The sequence below is a fragment of the Canis lupus genome, chromosome 7, assembly GCF_048164855.1.
Source record: "Canis lupus baileyi chromosome 7, mCanLup2.hap1, whole genome shotgun sequence".
Lineage (NCBI taxonomy): Eukaryota > Metazoa > Chordata > Mammalia > Carnivora > Canidae > Canis > Canis lupus.
Genome location: NC_132844.1, coordinates 68,157,804 through 68,178,731, shown reverse-complemented (window position 1 = coordinate 68,178,731; position 20,928 = coordinate 68,157,804). Strand labels below are relative to the sequence as shown.

General features: G+C 50.7%; 1 protein-coding gene and 1 long non-coding RNA gene across 6 annotated transcripts in view; one reads left to right on the top strand and one right to left on the bottom strand.

The window, feature by feature from the left end:
* Positions 1-19,759, top strand: part of SCUBE3 (signal peptide, CUB domain and EGF like domain containing 3) — a 36,935-nt gene extending 17,176 nt beyond the window's left edge. Inside the window, exons 5-23 of one of the 3 annotated variants that reach the window (XM_072833324.1) lie at positions 708-833; positions 1,015-1,131; positions 3,214-3,261; positions 5,581-5,697; positions 7,385-7,507; positions 7,988-8,104; positions 8,605-8,730; positions 9,006-9,122; positions 9,261-9,365; positions 9,656-9,772; positions 10,115-10,273; positions 10,508-10,723; positions 11,070-11,231; positions 11,419-11,586; positions 12,113-12,274; positions 12,700-12,897; positions 13,390-13,542; positions 13,668-13,747; positions 15,428-19,759. In XM_072833324.1, the coding sequence (XP_072689425.1) occupies positions 708-833; positions 1,015-1,131; positions 3,214-3,261; positions 5,581-5,697; positions 7,385-7,507; positions 7,988-8,104; positions 8,605-8,730; positions 9,006-9,122; positions 9,261-9,365; positions 9,656-9,772; positions 10,115-10,273; positions 10,508-10,723; positions 11,070-11,231; positions 11,419-11,586; positions 12,113-12,274; positions 12,700-12,897; positions 13,390-13,542; positions 13,668-13,747; positions 15,428-15,577 (2,561 nt within the window). In that variant the 3' untranslated portion in view covers positions 15,578-19,759. The remainder of the gene's footprint in view (positions 1-707; positions 834-1,014; positions 1,132-3,213; positions 3,262-5,580; positions 5,698-7,384; positions 7,508-7,987; positions 8,105-8,604; positions 8,731-9,005; positions 9,123-9,260; positions 9,366-9,655; positions 9,773-10,114; positions 10,274-10,507; positions 10,724-11,069; positions 11,232-11,418; positions 11,587-12,112; positions 12,275-12,699; positions 12,898-13,389; positions 13,543-13,667; positions 13,748-15,427) is intronic. The other 2 variants (XM_072833326.1, XM_072833325.1) reach the window with 2 other exon arrangements.
* The window catches only part of LOC140637163 (uncharacterized), a 51,566-nt gene that overhangs the window by 25,673 nt on the left and 4,965 nt on the right, over positions 1-20,928 (bottom strand). The window contains exon 2 of one of the 3 annotated variants that reach the window (XR_012034413.1): positions 11,807-11,888. The exons of the other annotated variants lie outside the window; for them this stretch is intronic. This is a non-coding gene — a long non-coding RNA (uncharacterized lncRNA). The remainder of the gene's footprint in view (positions 1-11,806; positions 11,889-20,928) is intronic. 3 annotated transcript variants of the gene reach the window in all.

Here is a 20,928-nt window from a genome sequence, read left to right as displayed (position 1 = left end):
ACCTTATATACTGCTCTGTATGTAGTGGGAGCTTAATAAATATTTGTGGAATAAAATCTTATAGTAATGAGGGGTACTCACCTGGCTCAGTTGGTAGAGCAGGTGACCCTTGATCTCGGGTTGTAAGCTGGAGCCCCATGTAGGGCATAGAGTTTACTTTAAAACTTAAAGTAATTATCTGCACCAATTATTTCCTACTCACATTATTATCTTCTTCCTGATTTGATGGTAAGCTCTTTGAGGAAAGACATCGTGTTTGTTTGTTTTAAAGATTTTATTTTTAAGTAATCTCCATATCCAACATGGGGCTCAGACTCACAATCCTGAGATCAAGAGTCACCATGCTCCACCAACTGAGCCAGTCAGGCACTCCCAAGAGATGTTTATTTTTCTGGGTCCTTCCTAAATCCACTGGTACCTAGCACAGTAACTATTAGATACTACTTTTGGTTGTCTGAAGGAGAAGGTGCTTGTGCAGGGCTTTGGGGGCGCTGGGTATCAATACCTATATATCATTCAGAATGACTCTGAGCCCCACTCATTAGCACCAAAGCAGGATGGGGGGTTGGCGAGGGGAGTTCCTCTCATCTGTGTTGCAGCCTCAGTGGATTCTCTCAATTTCCTAGGCCCCAACTATCCTACCCGTTCCTCTTCCTCCAGCATCCAGAGATACACAGAGCACTCACCTCCCTCCTCTTCCTTTTTAGAAGGAATGAATTGCATGAACAAGAACCATGGCTGTGCTCACATTTGCCGGGAGACACCCAAAGGGGGTATTGCCTGTGAATGCCGCCCTGGCTTCGAGCTCACCAAGAACCAACGGGACTGTAAACGTGAGATAACTGGGATGGCAGTGGAGGAGGAGAGACAAAGAGGAAATGCATGGGGCCTTGGCAGCAAGACGTGGGAGGCAAAGGGAGCATGGGAGAGGCGACTAGACCAGTCTCCATGCTGTGGAGAATGGTGGTACCCAAGGAAAAGCAAGCTGACAAGCCTCCCACCCTCTCTGCACAGTGACGTGCAACTATGGTAATGGTGGCTGCCAACACACGTGTGATGATACAGAGCAGGGTCCCCGGTGCGGCTGCCATGTCAAGTTTGTGCTCCATACGGACGGGAAGACGTGCATCGGTGGGTGAGGCCAGTGAACACGAGTGCACCTGTGATGGGGGTGAGGGGAGGGGCCCTGGGGAGCCCAGGGAGGCGGGAGCACACGGGGCCAGGTGCTAGGCACAGAATGATTGGCGAGTGGACTGAAGACCCAGATGACAAGGCCAGGTCTAGGGAGGCACAACTCTGAGAGCTTGCAGGGCTCACTTTCTTCTCTGCCCCACCCCTGGGGGCCTTGCCATCCTCTTTATCCAGGGCACAGTTTTGCCAAAGTGGGAATAATCAGCAGAGGTGCGTGTTGACCAAGGCTGTGCTTAGGAGGGGGAGGAGAGCTGGGCCAATGCAACTGACAAAGCCTGACCTGAGGCCCTGGTGACTAGCATGGGAAGATGGGAGCCATCACATCCCTTGGTCTGCACTCTGGAACTGGGGTTGGGACACAGTATTCTTTCCTGGAACAGCCAGCCCTGAACCAACAAATGGGGTTTCCTGACTCCAGGTGTCTTCCTCTCCATCCTGTGTATCCTGGCCTGCTCTCCTCCCTAGCCCCCCTCATTGCCTCCTCTCTCCTCCACACCTCTACCTGCAGCCCTTCACTGCCTCACCAGCTCCAGCCTTCCATCCCTCTCGCTCTGGCTGGGGCCTTCTTAACACCTGGATCCCTCTTCCTGAATTCCTAGGCCTTACCGCACATATCTTCAGGTACTATAGATGGATTTAATTCCTTAATTCCTGGAGCTGAATTCCTAACGCCTTCTGTCTTTAGGTATTTTGTGAAGGCCAATTACTGTGTGCTCACAGAGTGCTGAGAGAGACGGTGGGACAAGGTGCCCCTTGGAGAAGTGGGAAACAAAAGGGAAGGGTCTGGTCAGGGAGCCAGGCAGGGGTGAGCTTGCTGTGTGGGCAACGGGTATTTATGGAGGTCGGTCATCTCAGGGGCTACAGAATGTGGAGGACAAGGAAGCATGAACACAGTCACTGTATATTTGTCAGAGACATGACATTCAGCTTAAGAGCCAGACTCTCCCCATCTCCCTCCAGTGACCCCACCCGTCTCTGCAGACAGCACTGCCCTACTCCCTGGATAGAAGAACAGGGAAACAAATGATGCTGTTAGAGGTGTCCTCCAAGTACCTGCTCCAGAAACTTCATACACATGGCTCTAAACTTCTTTAATTAAACTCTCTCCTGCTACATGTTTCCCTCTGAACTAACCCTTCAAAGGGACACTTTTATGTCTCCGTGTCACCTTCTCCTAGCTGGTTCCTTCCAGCTCCTTTCATCTTTCCCCTCATAAGTTGAGTTCTTCTGCTTCTTAAACCTCCCACCCCCCACCCCCAGGACATACTCCCACATTCTCAGAGTCTCCCAAAAGAAACTGCATGCCATCCCCAAAGAAAGCTGCATGTATCAGGACAGAGCTCGGACTAGTGAATGTGGGGCCAGCTCCCTCTCTGGCTTCCTTTTGTTCAGATAGTCCTGGGCATGGCTGCTTTTGAAAACACCCCATGTAAGCTTGAGCTCTTCTCTAATGCAAGACCCAATCTGTCTTCTGGACCATGGCCAAATGAGGCAGAAGAGAGCAAATGAGGCTGTTCTAGGGTTGACGGCTATATTCTTCCCAAGTTCTTCTCCCTCTTTTCCCATAGAACTTATTTTGCCTTGTGCTAATCTCATTTTTCTCCCCAGCCCTGGTAGGAGGAAATGTCATTGTTTGGGGCCACCAGGACATTCAGGTTTAGTGGGGAGATGGAGAGGCCAGTATAATTGAGCCCAAAGGGTGGGCCCCCTTTGGGATTTGGCAACTTGTAAGATTTGAAATCACATCCCAGCTCTGCCATTGGCATGCTGTGTGGTACTAGGCCCATGACGACCCCTTTCTGAGACTCTGTTTTCCATCAGTCACCTGGTGGGAGCCTAGCTTCTTTGAGGACACCAGGCAGGACAAGGCTGGAGAGCTAAGTGTAGGAGTCTCTGGGCTCATCACTTGGGGCCAGTGGTTTGGGCCTACAGGGCGGAGGAGGGTGGGGAGGGGGCTGGGACACAGTGGGCCACAGTGGCTGCTGCCCAGCATCTAAACAGCTTTTTTACAATGTCAAACAGGGGAAAGGCGGCTAGAGCAGCACGTCCCCCCTCAGGCCGTTTCTAATGGTAAATATGTCTGCTGTCTGTTGCTCTCACTGGCTTGCTAGGGGAAGGGCTAACCTGCTGGGGCTCCCACTAACTGCATGCCCATTGGGCCCAGCCTGACTGGACTCCAGCCAACCAGCAGGGCTCCCCTGAAGCCTGGGTACCGGGCCCATTGGGTGACAGGAAACCCGAGTCCCCAAGAGTGGGCCAGGGGGGCCTTCATGTTGGTTTTGTCCTTCTTTGTTTCTGTCACTCTCCTCCTCTCCTTCCTCTCCTGCTCTCTCCTGCCACCTTCTCCCACACTCACTTTTTAACACCTCACCCCTTTTCAGCCATCTGCCCCCTCCCTCTCTCTGCCTTCTACACAGCAGAAGATCCAGCAGTTCCATCTCACCCGCTGTGCTCATGAGATGGCTGAGATAGGGGTGGGATAGTTACAGGCCATCCCATCCTTGGGGTTGTGTCCTTACCCGGGCCAGCTCACAGCCCCAGCATCACTAGCCATTCTGTCCCACCATAATGGGTACCAGCATGACATCTGAATTCAGACTGACCTGAGTTTGAATGCTGCCTATGCCACTTTCTAACCTCAAGCAAGCTACTTGCTTCTCTGATCCTCAGTTTACTCTTCTATTAACAGGGAGACTGAGAGTTCTCCCTTAGGGTTGCTGAGAAGACTTGGGACAATGTGTGCAGAGGATCTAAGTGCCTGGCACAGAGCAAGCATAGATTAAACTGTGGTTTAATCCCCCACCCAAACGCTGCCCTACAGGAGAGGGCAGCTATACCCAGGTTCCTGTTCTGACCTGCATGGACACTGTGCCAGCTTGGCTGCCCCCCACCCTGGATTCCTCCAAACGTACCTAGTCTTGGTGCAGGATCTCTGTTCCCCTCTCCCTGCTCCAGAGCTTGGGGGACCTCTTATACTAAGAGCACTCTTGGGGGGAGTGGCTAGGCTTGGAGCTTGAACTCAAGGTTCTCTCTAGGTTCCTCCCATGGTCTTGAGGAACCTCAGGAGACTAAGGTGGGAGTGGCACATAAGAGATCCCACTGTGGCTGCTCCCAGACCTGATCCTGGTTGTATTTGAGCAACGAGGGCCTGACTAGGGACCCACAGGCAGAGTTGGGCTTCTTCTAGAACCCTTGCTTTGGTGGCCTCCTTGGTGACAAGGGTTGCGCCTGGTTTTGGGAGTCAAAGATTCAAAATGATAGGATTCTCTGCTGCTTTTCTCATTCGGTTCCCCTGATTTGGGGAACCACTCTCCTTTCTTCCCTAGGAGAGGGCTTGGGATTTTGTCTCTCCAAAAGGAGACCTCTAGGCCCCCCAGAGGATGGCCTGCACCTCCTCCAGATCACTGGGTCAGGGCCTTGCACTATTTGAACTGACGGTTTTCCCCTGCCTGGGCTCACCTGAGCTGCAGTTTAAACTTGTTTACGTCCTCTTCTGAATTCAGAAAATAGGGAGAGTGATCCATCCATACTCCCCCTATGGTGACTCTTCAGTGAAGAGAGAACTTACCAGTCAAGAGGGGACAACAGAAGAGACTTAGCTCTGAGGTTTTCTAGTTCTGTAACTCTTTTATCTACCTTCTTACATCCTGCCTCATCCTTTGGATTCTTCTTTTCCCATTGCCCTCCTCCCCTACCTAGACAGTCTCTCTCCATTAGGAAAGGAAAACAACAACAGAACAGCCAGCTCATCTCCATCTGGAACAAAAGGGAGGTCTTGGGATGAGTTGGATGTAGCTGGGCAGGGGCTGGGAAATGACCAAGTTTGTGCCTCTCTTCTGAGAATGACCAGTTAGGCCTGGAACTGGGGATCTTTTTTTAAGAGTGTGGAGCCAGGCGGAAGGGGAAGATGAATTGGTGGCCATCCCTCAGCTGTCTTAGGGATCACTAGGCTCACTCTTCCCCAGACTGTCCTACCCTGGCCCCCCCAACCACCAAAGAAATAGTTGGAGGGAAAGAGGAAGAGACTCCTATCTGTCCCTTCTTGTTCCCTGGCGGCTGAGAACCACCCTTCCTGAGCTCCCATCCCTCCCTGCACCCTCCCCACTCCACCTCCTCCACCCCCTCAGCACATTCCTGCCTGACAGCTCTGGCTTGTACCTGCCTCACTGCTGTCCACCTTGTTTCAATCAAGAAGGGGGCAGGGAAGTGGACTGCTTGGCTGCACTTGTGAGGGGATGGGGGCTGGGAGCCTCCACGGAATGCTCCTTCGAAAGCCCAGGGAGGCAGCTGAGGCCTTCCCTTGGGCCTCTGTGCTCTCTACTCCCCTCAAGTCTGGGACTCTTCCAAGCCAGTAACCCAATTACCATCCCCTACCTCCCTCCTATACAGAGACCTGTGCTGTCAACAACGGGGGCTGCGACAGTAAGTGTCATGATGCGGCCACGGGTGTCCACTGCAGCTGCCCCGTGGGCTTCATGCTGCAGCCAGACAGGAAGACCTGCAAAGGTAAGGGCTCTCAGGAGACAGGAGCACAGGGGGAAGGGGCTGAGGTTGGGACCAGAGATACAGTACCTTTTATGAGACCTCCTCAACCCCCCGAGGCTATACTGATTAGAAAGAACTGAGGGCATGGCTAAGGCTTGTCTCTTTTCCACCTTTCCCATCCCAGTTCAAGGGGCACAAAAGTCCAGCCAGTTCCTTAGTGCCTCCTGCCCACAGCCTACTTTGTTTTCCTTACTCTCATTTCTATCCCTCTATGGGTTCCTAACCCTCTTGCTTAATGAGCATGCCACTCTCATTTGTCCCTGGTCTAGAAGGATATTTGAGCCCTGACTGTGTGTGTACAAGGTCACAGATGTGTTCTGTAACCTCCTTAACCCACATTCCCCAGACCTTTCCAAGTGGAAAGGCTATACTGGTCGGAGGGAGAATAGGTAGTAGCTGGGAGTGCTGATGCTGGAGCCTGGCTACCTGGGTTCAGATCCCAGCTCTGCAATCCAAGGCAAATTACTTAGCATCTCTGTGCCTCAGTTCCCCTACAATGATAGTGCTTGTTGTAAGGATTAGATCAGTTATATATAAATTATATATAAAGTACTTAGAATGGTACCTGACATATGGTAAGCGTCTTATGTTAGTGATTATTATGGTATAATTTCCAATATTGTCCATCCTATTTCCCTTCCTTTTAATAAGCCAGGTCTGGGAGAAAGGTGGAGTGGGGGAGCAAAAGGGAGGGCAGCCATACTGATAATAATGAGTCATCAGGTCCGGGTCTCCTGGTCACAAGGAGGACTGGGTTCCTTCTTTGTGTCTTTTGGCCCAACAACTGGTGGAGAGGATGGGGAGACAGGGAGGGCTGGGGCAGCAGGTCAGACAGCCAGAGTTGAGAGGTTTTCTGCTGAGAAGGACTGTTGACAGATATGCTAAGAGTGAAGTGGAAGACTTGCCCTCTCTGCCCCCTCCCCCAAGTAGGGGTGAGTAGCCTGGGTCCTGTCTGCCACCAGCTTGGGGAACTTGACCTCAGGAAGGAAGCTGCTCATGGGCCCCCCCCCTTCCCTTCCCTAGTGCTGAAAGCCGCCTCAGGCCTGAGCCTCTCCAGACCTCTTGCAGTCCAGCCCCCTGCTTGCCTCCTTGCCCCCCCCACCCCTCCCCGCAACTACCCAGCCTCACTGGCTCTCCTGGAGGTCCTGGTGCCTGGCTGTCTCCTAGCTCCTCCACTCTGAGGGGCTGCCCCTTTGAATCCCCCTTCTCTGTGCCACCCCACACACCATGGCCCAGGGCTCTTAGGCTAGGTAGGGGTGGGGGGCAGCAAGGTATAAACCTGATCCACCAGCCTTTTGGGGGAAGGACCATCAGCACAGAATGAGGGGCAGAAATTCACATATGCTTAAAATGCCTACCTACTTCCTACTCCAGGTAGGGAGGGCCTGACTCTGCTTCCCATCTGTCCCTTTCTGAGAGGGCTCAGTCCCAGGAATGGTGTTCCTAATGGCCACAGATCCCAGGAAGAGGGAAGAAAGACACCAGAGAGTGAGAGAGGGGTCAGAAGGGCGGGCCCAGGGCTCTGCTTGATTTTCTCTGTCTTTGCAAGGGCTGGAGGGAGTGAGGGAGGCAGGAAAGGAGGTCATCTTATTTGTCCCTGGCCTTGGGTATCACCTTTGATTCTCTCTACTTCATCTTGCTTCCCCAGACATAGACGAGTGCCGCTTGAACAATGGGGGCTGTGACCACATTTGCCGCAACACAGTGGGCAGCTTTGAATGCAGCTGCAAGAAGGGCTATAAGCTGCTCATCAATGAGAGGAACTGCCAGGGTGAGCAGACTTGGGCCAAGGGGAAAGCCTTGGGAGAGGTTCTAGGGGTAGGAGAGCTTCAAGCAGCCCAGAAGGCCAGAGTCTTGAGAAGGTCAATGGACACCATGGGGAGTCTCCATAGCCAGTGTCATGCCGCAAATTAACAGACATATCCCTTCCTCTTGATGGACCAGCTCTACCTTGCTCTTGGCAAGGAGGAGGAGGGATGGATTTCTCCCCAATTCAAACCCTTGGTGGGATCTGACTTGCCTGACCACATATGGTGGCCCTGATCCACAGGTACCAGATCGCACCATTCCCCACTCCAAAGACTGTAAGTGAAGGGGCACAGGGAATGGGCAGGCAATGTTAAATCGCTGTTCCTAGGCTGGTCCATGAGGGAGGGCCAAAGCCCCTCACGTGGGTCCTTCACCTGGGCAAGGGGTCCCAGTGTCAAGTGTCCCAAGACAGATTCAGTGGCTTGCATCCCTGTTCTTCCAGATATCGACGAGTGTTCTTTTGATCGAACCTGTGACCACATATGTGTCAACACACCAGGAAGTTTCCAGTGCCTCTGCCATCATGGCTACCTGCTGTATGGTGTCACCCACTGTGGGGGTAAGCTAGCAAATTTAGACGATCTGCCACCTGGCCCCTCTCACCTCCAAACCCTTCAGTTGAATAAGTTCCTGAGTTGGCTTATGGCTATGGGCAATCCCCGGGTGCACATGCCATGTTTGTGTCCCTCATGATGACTTGGGAGAAACTGAGACACTAGGAGACGAGAACAGAGAACAGCATCCTGCCTCCCCGGTATCTATCCCCCATCCCATCTCTGCCTCTTTGACTCCCATCCTCAACCTCCTTTTTATAGCTCCAGTGGTAGGAAGGAGTGGAAGGCTTTAAAAAGCTTGTCAGCGGGGTCCCTTCTTAGTCCATTGTTCTTTGACATGGGACAGATATAAGGGAAGAAGGTCCTAGGCTTGAGCTTTTCCCAAGACAATAGTCATCTTGGAGTGCCTGGAACTCTAGCCAAGGGTCCTCCTCACTCACTGCCCCACTCCCTGGCTCCTACTGCGCCCCCACCATTGTTGGTGTCTCTCTACTCCTTCCCCCAGATGTGGATGAGTGCAGCATCAACCGGGGAGGTTGCCGCTTCGGCTGCATCAACACTCCTGGCAGCTACCAGTGTACCTGCCCAGCTGGCCAGGGCCGGCTGCACTGGAATGGCAAAGATTGCACAGGTGGGCAGCACCCTCTGCTGGCCAGAGCTGGCACTGCACTTTTGCGGGTGGGTGGGAATTGGTGTCCTGCGCAGAGAAAGCTGTGAGGTAGTAGGGGAGGAGAATGTAGCTATTTGAGATAGAGACATGAAGCTTCTGGTAAAGAATCCCTTCATCAGTCTCTTTACAATTAACCGTTCTGCGTGTAGCTAATTCTCTTCCTCCAAATTAGCAAAAGGTGAAGGAGGGCAGAAGAGGAAGACCCTCTCTTCCTCAGGTCTCTCTCCCCTTCCTAGAGCCGGTAAAATGTCAAAGCAGTCCTGGTGCCTCAAAAGCCATGCTCAGCTGCAACCGGTCTGGCAAGAAGGACACCTGTGCCCTGACCTGCCCCTCCCGGGCCCGGTTTTTGCCAGGTATATAGAGGCAGTTGCTGCAGGACTGGCAGGGAGGAAAGGTTGGCTGTGCAGGGAGCCCTTCCACTTCCCTTGCATTACTCCAACCAGCGGGTGTTGGGGGGCCAGGCCAGAGCTGTGACAGCCCCCTTTACTCAGAGTCTGAGAATGGCTTCACGGTGAGCTGTGGCACTCCCAGCCCCAGGGCCACTCCAGCCCGAGCTGGCCACATCGGGAACAGCACAAACTCCAACCACTGCCATGGTGAGCACCAGCCCGGAGGCCTTGTTCCCACCTTATCCTTTTGCTTAGTCACCCCTATTTCTCTCCATTAATCGTCCTGGCCTTACTTGTTCCTGGATCCCCTTCTTTGCCCTGTCATTCTTCAAACCTTCTGCCTTGCTCCCTCTGCCCCTAACATCCGATTCCCCTGGCTTTCATAACCTTTCTCCAGCCAAGCCCCTGGCTTGTTGCCCAGCTCCTTGATACCCTCCACAGGGGTTCCCACCCCCACAGGGCTCCCAGGCCATGCTGAGCTTTTGCCATCCCTCTAGAGGCTGCAGTGCTATCAGTTAAACAGCGGGCCTCCTTCAAGATCAAGGACGCCAAATGCCGTTTGCATCTGCGAAACAAAGGCAAAATGGAGGAGGCCAGCAGAATCCTGGGGCAAGGTCTGGACTGGGGACCCCACTCCAATGGGTTGTCTGGCCACCACACCCTTCCCACCCCTCAGTTCCTCTGTTTAGCGAGATCTCCAAAAAACTACTGGGATCCTGAACATCCTAGACAGAGCAGGGGAAGAGATCCCTGTAGGCACAGGACCCAAGGAAGTCCTGGGATACCCCCCCACGCCCCACCACCAAATAACTGGTATCCTACATTAAAAGCGAACTGAGCTAGTTGTGGAGATCTGGTGAGGTCTGTCTGGGTCGGGGTGGAAAAGTGAGAGCTGGGAGTGAGAACTTTCTCTCCCCAGGGGCTGCCCCTGGGGGTTGACAAGGCCTCTCCCCCAGGGGGTGCCCCCTGCTCTGACTGCCAGGTCACCTTCATCCACCTCAAGTGTGACTCCTCTCGGAAGGGCAAGGGCCGGCGGGCCCGGACCCCTCCAGGCAAGGAAGTCACTCGGCTCACCCTGGAACTGGAGGCAGAAGTCAGAGCCGAAGAAACCACAGGTGGGACTGGGGGCACTGCTGGGAGGAGGGTGGAGAGCCGGGGGTCAGAGGTGGGGAAGCCACAGGTCTCAGCAGCAAAGGAGGGGGCAGCGCCTCTACTAAGGGCAGACCCGGCCCACCGCCAAGCCCAGGGGCCAGTCTTTCTTACCATGCCCCTCCTAGCTTTGCCCCCTGCCCTCCAGCTCACGGCCACTTTCTCTGCCTTCCCCGACTCCTACCATCATCTACCACCAGCTGCCTGTGGACTGCACTGCCTCCGACAGCGAATGGAACGACGGCTGAAAGGGTCCCTGAAGATGCTTAGAAAGTCCATCAACCAGGACCGCTTCCTGCTGCGTCTGGCAGGCCTCGATTATGAACTGGCCCACAAGCCAGGCCCAGGGGCTGGGGACCGAGCCGAGCTGGTGGAAGTCTGTAGGCCTGGACAGCACCGTGCCGGGGCCAAGTGTGGTAAGGGAGCTTGCTGGGGAATGAGGGAGTGGGAAGGGCCCGACTTGAGCCTGACCCAGAGCAGGACACTTTACAGCCTTGGTTGTACTTCAAACCGTGAGGCAGCCAAGACCCTGTGGCCTATCACCCTCCTATCCCTCGTCCTGGGCTGAAATCTAGAGGATGTTATGTCTAGAGGGACCATCAACCCCCCTGTGTGTGGCTTTGGCCCCTGATCTTCCCAAGCAGGATTCTCTCTATTCCCAGGAGATTCTCCTTGAATCTGGGGGAGTGGGAAGGGGAATCCCAGGCCTGGGTGGCGGGAAATAGGGGGGGTGGGTGGCTAGCACGGCCGACTCTCCCTCAGTCAGCTGCCCGCAGGGAACGTATTACCACGGCCAGACGGAGCAGTGTGTGCCATGCCCGGCGGGCACCTTCCAGGAGAGAGAAGGGCAGCTCTCCTGCGACCTTTGCCCTGGGAGTGATGCCCACGGGCCTCTTGGAGCCACCAACGTCACCACATGTGCAGGTGCCAGTGGGGTCGGGTGGGCACTGGGACGCCCACGGGCATGGGATTTCCCAAGGGCAGGCCCAGGCTCCAGATCACTCTCTTAGCCTACATCCTGTTTTGTGTGCCTCTGTCCCCTGTGACTGGGTGATCCCGTGGGGATGACCAGGACCATCCCCATCAGAGCTGGGACCTTGATTCATTGCAGGTCAGTGCTCGCCTGGCCAATACTCTGTAGATGGGTTCAAGCCCTGCCACCCATGTCCACGCGGCACCTACCAACCTGAAGCAGGACGGACCTTGTGCTTCCCATGTGGTGGGGGCCTTACCACCAAGCATGAGGGGGCTGTCTCCTTCCAGGACTGTGACACCAAAGGTGAATGGGCTACTCGCTGGGGGACTCCCTAGCTTGTACTACTTCCAAGAAAACTCTCCAAGTCCTCAGAGCAAACCTAACTATGCTGCCCTACCATCTTCCCCAGACTGAGCAAGGCCCACCTGCCTGACCAACCATACTGTCCTGCTCAGAGGGCACATCCTGACCCACCACCAGCCTCAGGTCTAGGAATTAGGAAATAAATAACAGTCCCACTTACCCCATCAGCTCTGGAGAACTGGTAACACATTCCCTTAGTATTACAGATGAGTTTCTATAGGTCTGGCACTAGGCTCAAGTGCCTGAAAGAAAAGGATTGGCATGGTAGCCAATTACTCTGTTCAAGTTTGTTCATCCCTTGGGCTTACAGTCTGGCATGACTAAGAAAGGCTGGGACTCTGGAAGGAACTTTGGTGTCTTCAGTCCCCTGCTTCTCCATGATGAACATGTCCTGCTCATCCCATGCCCCAGAACTTCCACTTTCCCACCATCTCAATTAACTCCTGCCTTTCCCCCTTGCCTGTAGTCCAGTGCTCCCCTGGTCACTACTACAACATCAGCATCCATCGCTGCATCCGCTGTGCCATGGGCTCCTATCAGCCCGACTTCCGTCAGAACTTCTGTACCCGCTGTCCAGGAAACACAAGCACCGACTTTGATGGCTCCACCAGTGTGGCCCAGTGCAAGAGTACGTGGCAGGCCAGACTGTGGAAAACGGGGTAGAGAGGCCTGGGAATGGTGGGCATGGGAAGATGTTGGGGTGGGATAAGGAAACCAACAGGGAGCAAGGCTAGGAAGTGGACTGGCAGTAATGTCCCACTTTCCATCTCTCTCAATTCACTCAATCTCAAGACCAGTAGCTGGGATGGGTCCTGTGGCACCCTCTCCCTGGACACAGGTAATGGGGAAACCAAAGAGGTGAAGTGAGACAAGAAGGTACTAAAAGGGCAGAAAGGAAGATGGACCCAGAACTTGGAGACAGATGATGAACCAGGAAGGTGGCTTGCCTACATGTGTCTGGTTTCCACTTTGAAATGCTTCAACATCCCTAACCCATTTCCCTACTGACTTTACTTCTCTTTCTTGCTCTCTTTCTTGCACCATTCTGTACAGATCGCCAGTGTGGTGGGGAGCTGGGTGAGTTCACTGGCTATATCGAGTCCCCCAACTACCCAGGCAACTACCCAGCTGGTGTGGAGTGTGTCTGGAACATCAACCCCCCACCCAAGCGCAAGATCCTTATTGTGGTACCCGAGATCTTCCTGCCATCTGAGGATGAGTGTGGGGACGTCCTCGTCATGAGAAAGAACTGTGGGTGGCTACAGAGCTGGGCCAGGGGAGGGCAGTTCAAATAAGATTGGGAAGGAGAAAGAGAAAGAGAGGGAGAGAGATTAGTACAGGAAGAAGTGGGGAAGTGAGAAGGGAGGCCGTGGGAGGAGAGCTAACAAAGGAAAACAGCAATGAATGTTTTACGTTTGATGGAGAGCAGAGTTAAAGCCAGCACTGGGACTAGAAATCTAATAGGGTTAAACATGTGTCACTTTCCTGTTCTAGCATTTTTGCTCTTCCATTCATTTAAATGTCAAATTTCTTAAACTCTGTGGGTGCCTGGATGTCAAAGAGGAGTTGTGGAACAAGTGGAGGGCAGGGGGAGAAGACATGTATATGCTGGAGGGTGGGGGAGGTGTGTGCACTGGGAGGGGGTGGGTTCTGTCAGCATGACTTCTTCCCCCACAGCCCTCCTCCAGGAGGGCTTGGGCAGCCTGCCCTGCTGCTCTCCTGACCTGCTTCTTGCCTTCCCAGCCTCCCCATCCTCCATTACCACCTACGAGACCTGCCAGACCTACGAGCGGCCCATTGCCTTCACGGCCCGCTCCAGGAAGCTCTGGATCAACTTTAAGACGAGTGAGGCCAACAGTGCTCGTGGCTTCCAGATCCCCTATGTTACCTATGATGGTGAGCAGGGGCAGGAATGCCAGGGAGGTGGGTGAGAAAGGGGAGGCTCATGAGTCTTCGGGGGGGAGCAGGGAGCGCAGGAAGAGTTTCCAGCCCTAAACCGCTCCACTTGGTTGATTTTGCAGAGGACTATGAGCAGCTAGTAGAAGACATCGTTCGAGATGGCCGGCTCTATGCGTCTGAAAACCACCAGGAGATTTTAAAGGCAAGTGAACATGCACAACAGTAAGAACAGCCAGCATTTAATGAGCGTGTAACAGTATGCAGGCAGTAGGCTGAAAGCTTACATGAATAGTCTCATTTGGTATGCATGGTAGCTCTATGAACTAGGTACTTTCATCATTCCCACTTTGCACCTAAGACAACTGAGGCACAGAGGGTTGCAGAACTTGCCGGGTGTGTCTGAGTCCATCTGACTGCAGAGTCACTCACGCTACCTTACACTGTGGGGGGAGGCAGATGAGGAGATGAAATGCCTCCTACTGCTTGCACAGTAGGAGAAATATGGAGCACACATAATATGGGGCAAGGGAGGTACAGGAAGATCCTTCTGTATAAGTCCCTCCCCTCCCTGCCTCCCTCTTCAGTTCCCACAGAAAAAGAGCAGATCGAGTGCAGCATGACCTGTTTTAAAGAAAAATAAATGTTACCAGCATTGAAGAATAAACTAGACTCCTGGGTTTGTGGATCCCAGTTTGAGAAAACTTTACTTAGCAAACTACAGTCCTAGCCACAGTATTATCCTTCACAAATTATCCATGCAAGAAAAAGTTTTATCTTTATGGTTACTAAAATCATTTTTATAAGGCCATCAGAATGAGAGACACAATGACAAAAATCCAGAACTTGCAGACTACAAAGGAAATAATTTCAGCACTGCTTTTTGAACATGTTTTAGAGCATCTGAACCCTTAATTCAGATGTGCTGTGGAACTCTGATGCATATAGTAGTGGAGCTGTTTTGATTAAAGTGGAGATGAGAGGCCGGAAGCCCTGCCTCTTCTTTTAAAAACCTGCTGATGCCAAAGGGAGAATACTAGCCTAGAAGCCAGAAGATCTGAGTCTCAGTGCACAGTGCCTGGCACCTCATAGGCTCTCCACACACCACATTGCTGTTTCAGACAGAATGGTCAGAAAAGGCCTCTGAGAAGAGACCTGGATCAGGTAAAGAGCTACGTGTTAGAAGATCAGGAAAGGAGCATTTCAAGCCAAGGAGCATGGGAGCAGTGTGGCATGTCTGAGAACCCGCAGGAGGCCAGGGGAGCTCAGCAGAATAAGAAAGTCCAGGGGGGCTGGAGAACAGAGAGCAGAATATGGATCACGTTCAGTCCATGGGCCATGCAAGGGATTGGATTTTACTGGGTGAAAAAAAAGGAACCAGAGAAGTGTTTTGAATAGAAAAAGGACATGATCTAATTAAAAACCAAAAAAAGTCACTTGGGCTGCTTTAGGGGAGAACAGTCTATTAGAGGCACAAGGGTAGGTAGAAGCAGGGAGACCAGTTAGGAGGCTACTGCAAGTAGTCCAAGTGAGAGATGACGGTGGCCTGGACAGGGTGGTAGCTGTGGAGGCTGTGAGAAGTGGTCAGACCCCAGATATGTTTTGAAGGTAGAATCAACAGGATTGGTTGTGGTTGTGGGCAAGAGAGAGGAGTCAAGGATGACTCCAAGGCCTGGGGCCTGAGCATCAGAAGAATGGATGGAGCTGCAAATGACTGAGCTGTAAGATTCTCAAGGACGAACAGGTGGTGGGGTTGGAAATCCAGAGTTCACCTCTGGGTATGCCTATTCACCATCAAGAGGGGCTGCTTCTAAGTTGAGGCTTGGTGTTCCTCTTTCCCACTCCCAATGCTGAGGCTGACATGGCTACCTGCTATCCTCTGCAGGACAAGAAGCTTATCAAGGCCTTCTTCGAGGTGCTGGCCCACCCCCAGAACTACTTCAAGTATACAGAGAAGCACAAGGAGATGTTGCCAAAATCCTTCATTAAGCTCCTCCGCTCCAAAGTTTCCAGCTTCCTGAGGCCCTACAAATAGTGCTCCTGGGGCCCAAGACCCAGGTTTTAAAGCCCCCAGACTCCTTAGCCCTCAGAGCCGGCAGCCCCCATCCCGAGATGAGGAACTCTCTCCTCTCTTTCTTTTGGAGGAAAAAAAATATCATTATAGACCAAGCACTCTCCCTTTCTGTCTCTCTAGCTTCCTTTCCTGCCTTTCTCTGCCTCTTTCTTTCTCCCTCTCTCTCTCTTTACTATGGTCCCTTTTCCTTACATACTCCCTGGAAAAGCCATTAAGTGCTGGCTCTATTCCCCCTGAGGGGTGAAAGAACAGCATCTCCTTCCCCTTCCCCTTCCCAGCCACACTGCCCATTTTACCAGCTCACTTCCCTGGCCCCATCAGTTTGGAAGGGTGCTAGAGGCCCATGAAGGAAGTGGGTCTAGTGGGGGATGGGGAGGGGGAAGAAGGGCTTCTGCCATTATAGGGTCGTGCCTTGCTAGTCATGAGCCAAAATGTCCCCTGGCTGTGCCCCCCAGGGTGATTCAAACAACCCAGGGTTCTGCCAAAGAATCCTTGACCTTCAGGCTTAATGCCAGCACTGGTCCTCTGGGGCGCGTGGTTTGAGCCCTGGACTGCCCACACAGCTGGCTTTCTTGTCTACACAGCTCCTCTTTCTTCCCCCACATGCCTGCTTGGGGTCCAATCCACGAGGGCTCACAAAAGGCCCATACCACTGGGCTAGTGGATACTAGCTGAATGAGGAAAAACAGCAGGCATTACCATGTTGAATGTGCCGCTGTCACTCCCCAAGAGGAAAGACTTAGCTCTGCAGGACAGAAACCAGGTTTTAAAGCATCACCAAAAAAAAAAAAAAGAAGAAAAAAAGAAAGAGAAAGAAGAAAGAAAAGAAAAGAAAAGAGAAAAGAAAGAAGAAAGAGAAAGAAAAGAGAGAAAGAAAGAAAGAAAGAAAGAAAGAAAGAAAGAAAGAAAGAAAGAAAGAAAGAAAGAAAAAGAAAGAAAGAAAGAGAAAATGTATCATCTGAAGGACTAGACTACAAAATTGGAAGCCAGCCTCAAATACTAACCCCTTTTCTTTCTTGTCTTCCTGGCCCAGCCATCTCCTCACCCCTACCTGAGTGCTCCCTGGGGGAGCCCTACTCTCCTTGCTAAGTGTTGTCCTTAGAGAAACATGGCTGCTGACCAGAAGCCAGCCTGGGCCTTGCCCCAAAGTTGTCTTTCCCTTGTAGCCCCAGATGGCTTGCGGGCTCCACCAAAGAGGATCCTGCTCAGCAGCCAGCCAAGAGCCACCTACCTCTGGCCCCAAGCTGTGGGCAACAAGAGGAATGTGTGCACACTTGGCGAGCCTTCTGCCCACCCTGTCCACATCTAATAAGTGCAATCATTTTGAGTCTTCCTATGTTGTCTAGAGGGAGGAGTTTTGTTTTCTGGTTTTGTTTTTTGTTTTTGTTTCTTTTTCCTCTATTAGAACAACCCTATTTATAGCTGCCCAAGAGAGAAGAGTGTATGTTTGAAGTGGAAGAAAAAAGGTTTTGAATCTCATGAACCTTGAGTGCTGGAGCATCTGATCTGTCTCTGCTCTCCCACCAGTGGCCATCCAGACTGCTGGAGCGCTCAGCTGGGGGAACCCAGAACTGTAGCTCAGAGGCACCTGATGTGTAGAAGTAATTCTGGGGACGTGATGGAGCAAGAAGAGGGACCTGTGTTTGCTAAACCAATCCTGCCATCCCTGTGTCCCCCCATGGACTCAGCATGGACCTCATGGTTGTAGAGGCCAATGAACTGGTCAGTGATTCTCCACCCTCAAGGAGGGAAAGCCTCCATCTTTTCCCTGCCTTCATCCTGTTTTCCCCCAGGTGTGCACATGGAAGAGGATCAGGACCAACCCCCAGGGGATGGGCTGACTCAGGGCCCTGAGGCCAGAGACAAGCCTATGGGTACCAAGAATAGGACAAGTTATCTAGGCATGAAGTTGTTTGCCTGACCTTGGCGGTCTGCCATTCCCTCTGGGAGCAGACTCAAGACTAGTTCCTCCACTACTGTTTTTCAAAAGGAAGAATCCAAGTCCATGCCCAAGCTCACATCCTACACCTCATTCCACTGCTGCCTATAAACTTATTTTCCACTTGCTCCTTTTAGTTTACCCAAAACTGTAGAAAGCTATAGTTCTATTCAATCAAAAGCTGCCGATTAACTTCTAGGGTTCATTTCTAAGTGACTGTCCTAGGCTTTTGCTCCCCCAGGAGACTCGACACTAAACAAAGGGGTTTGCACCATCCCCTCACTCCCTAATCAGTAGGCCTTAGGCAGTAGGTAGCCAAGGTCAAAGCTAGTTCCCCTGAGCTCCATTAGCCAACACCATGACCCTTGGAAGCAGAGTATCTGGTTTCTTTTGTCTCTCTGAGTCTCTGAGGGCTCTGCTATAAAGACAAAAAAATGGCTGCTTGCATGCAAGAAAATGGCCATTTAATAGAAGTATCAACACTTCCCAGGAAATGCCATGAAAACTGCTTTAAGCAACTCTGACCATCCTAATTCTCCACCAGAAGCTAGGGTAACTTTCTGATTCTCTCCCTGCCATTCCATCTCTCTTAGCTAGAGAGTACTTCTCAATTTTATGCCTCAGGGTCTGGCTTCTTGCTCTCCTCCTTTCTTGTCACCCCATACATATACACATAAACATACTTCCTCCAATAATTTATTTCATGGTTTCTGGAAACTGCAAATGATTTCCACAGTATGGAAAGTATGTATAGACCACTAGGCTTCTTAACTAATGTCAAAACAGATCTTGGTGAGCAGGTAAAGATTTGCTAATGTCCATCACGCTTAGTTTAGGTCGTCCTGCAAGTTGGGGTTAGCAATCCAGGCAAAGCTGCTGCTCAACCTATGGAGGAGGCCAGTCCTAGGGCATCAAACCAGGGGGTGAGTGGACTGAATGAGTCAACACTCAGGGACTCTCTAGGCCTTTACAGGTCAGACAGAAAAAAGGGTTTTACCAGTATAGGGAAGGAAGATGGTGTGAATGGGAACCCTTCATGAACCAGTCCCAAGGCCTCTGCCCGAAGGTGTGTTTACAGGGCCATAAGACCGTGAGGCCTCATTTATCTTAGTATAAAACCTGCCCTGATCTGAATCTGGGGATGGGAAGCCATTTCTGCAAAGACTCTGAGCGCCAAGTGGTACACATCAGAAAGGCACTTAAATATTCAGCAACATGGCAATTCCTTTTTACTTTTCTGACTCCCTCTTTCTATATTACTAGGCCAGGTCCATTCCCTAAATCTGAAGGAATGGGAAGGAAACTCTCAGTCAGGAGAAAACTGACCAGAGCCCAGACTTGAGCTGTCCTGCCCCAGACCTATAAACTCCCAGAGGCAGACATTGAGTTGTGACTGCTCTGAGTAACTCCAGCCAGGATTGGTTTAGTTTGAGGTAATGGAGGCTCAGACTTGTTGCTGCAAGTTCAGTTATACAGCCCTGGTCTCTGGCTCTAAAGAAGTTTTTTGTATCTGAGAAGTGTACTCCCTATGTATGTTTGAGGGGACTTTGTAGTGGATTGGTAGGTCATATCTCAAAATGTCAGAAAACAGAGTATTCAAACTTTTGTATTTGTTGCTTAACCTCAATGTAACAGGCTCAAACTAGGGGAAAGGAGACAAAGCATAACAGATCATAAGCAGAAAATAATGTTAACCTGCTTGGCTTCTTTCTAAAGCACAGTAAGAGAAAAAAGTGGAAGCAAACAACACAAGGACATTTTTAAATCTGACCTGTCTCAAAGATAGCACACCCTGTCCTTGGGCCGTTATTTGGACTAGGAACCCTTTAAGAAAATATATGATTAGGGAGAATAGAACCCCTAGTTCTGTTATTAGCTTATCTACACAACACATTTTAGCAGTTTGGACAAACTGAAAACTTTATTCTATGTGAGTTAAACTGAAGTTTCAGAGAATAATCATTTCTACATGGGAGACTTTTTTTTAATGCAGAAAAAAAAAATCTCAAAATGTTGTATTTATATCTGCCTTCCACTGCTGCCAATATAGTAAGCATCTCCTACACAATCAACAATAAGCAGTAAATGATGCAGTTCATAGAGTATTTTGCACTTGGGGAAAAAATGTATCTGAACTTGTAAAAAGGAATGTTTGGATTTTGTATTGTCTTTTTTTATTATTATTATTAAAATACTAAATGAAACTCCTTGGCCTGACATCTTTTCCTTTGTCTCAATAGTTTATCCTGGAGCTGAAATAGCTTTGAGGAAACAAAGTATCTTCTGGCTTCCATACAGGACTTATATTTTTCATTTATCCATCTTATTCCTAATGATTTTGGAATTTGAAAAGGCCTGTCTCTTTGTCTTTTTTTTTTTTTTAAAGATTCTATTTATTTATTCACTAGAGACACACAGAGAGAGGCAGAGACACAGGCAGAGGGAGAAGCAGGCTCCACGCAGGGACTCCAGGATCACACCCTGGGCCGAAGGCAGGCACTAAACCACTGAGCCACCCAGGTGTCCCATCTTTGACTATTTTTAAAGGCAGTATCAAGAATTATCCCTTAAGGAGGGTCTAGGGAGTAGGGGAAATTTAGGGTATTTAGTACAGTTCCCCAAATCTAGTCAGGCCACAGGTTCCCTAATTAAGATGTCCCACTCTACCAAATGCCAGCACTGAGAGTCACCCAAATTTGTTCCTTTTATGCAGTATACTCTTGGTCACCCAACAGAATTTTGAAATATCATTCAGCCACTGAGACCATTACTACTACAGGGCAGGAATGCAATTTCCAATATCTTACAAATGAATAGTCCCAATTTCTAGGCTCAGAGATGATAGATAAAACTTAATTGTTATAATTCTATAATTCCCTGACATGATATTTTATTGGATTTAATATCTATATGATGTAGCAATTTAAGAGAAACAAGGCAAAATCTACCTAATCAAAAAATACGTTGGGTTGGTCTACTAGAACCCTGAATTTCCCTGTTTAGCATCTATAAAGGATAGGCAGGCACATTCACCTCACAATTACTGAACTGTAACGTGCCCCGCATCGTGCATCAGGCTATCTGTCATAGCTTGATAACAATAGCCATGCTCAAGATCCATACTCCTCAAGGGAAGAATCTGATTACAACTGACCTTTCCATATATATTTTCCAACAGGAGAGAAAATCCAGTCTACCTGGTCACTATGAGTATAAATTAATTCACTGCATTTGATTTTATACATTAACTTCCTGTAAGTTTGATTTAGTGTGACAAAACATGAACACTTGACCACAAAATCACATTTCTAGAACTGCAAACAAGGACCGATACAGGACTATTATGACTATATCAACTTGGGGCCATCCTCTG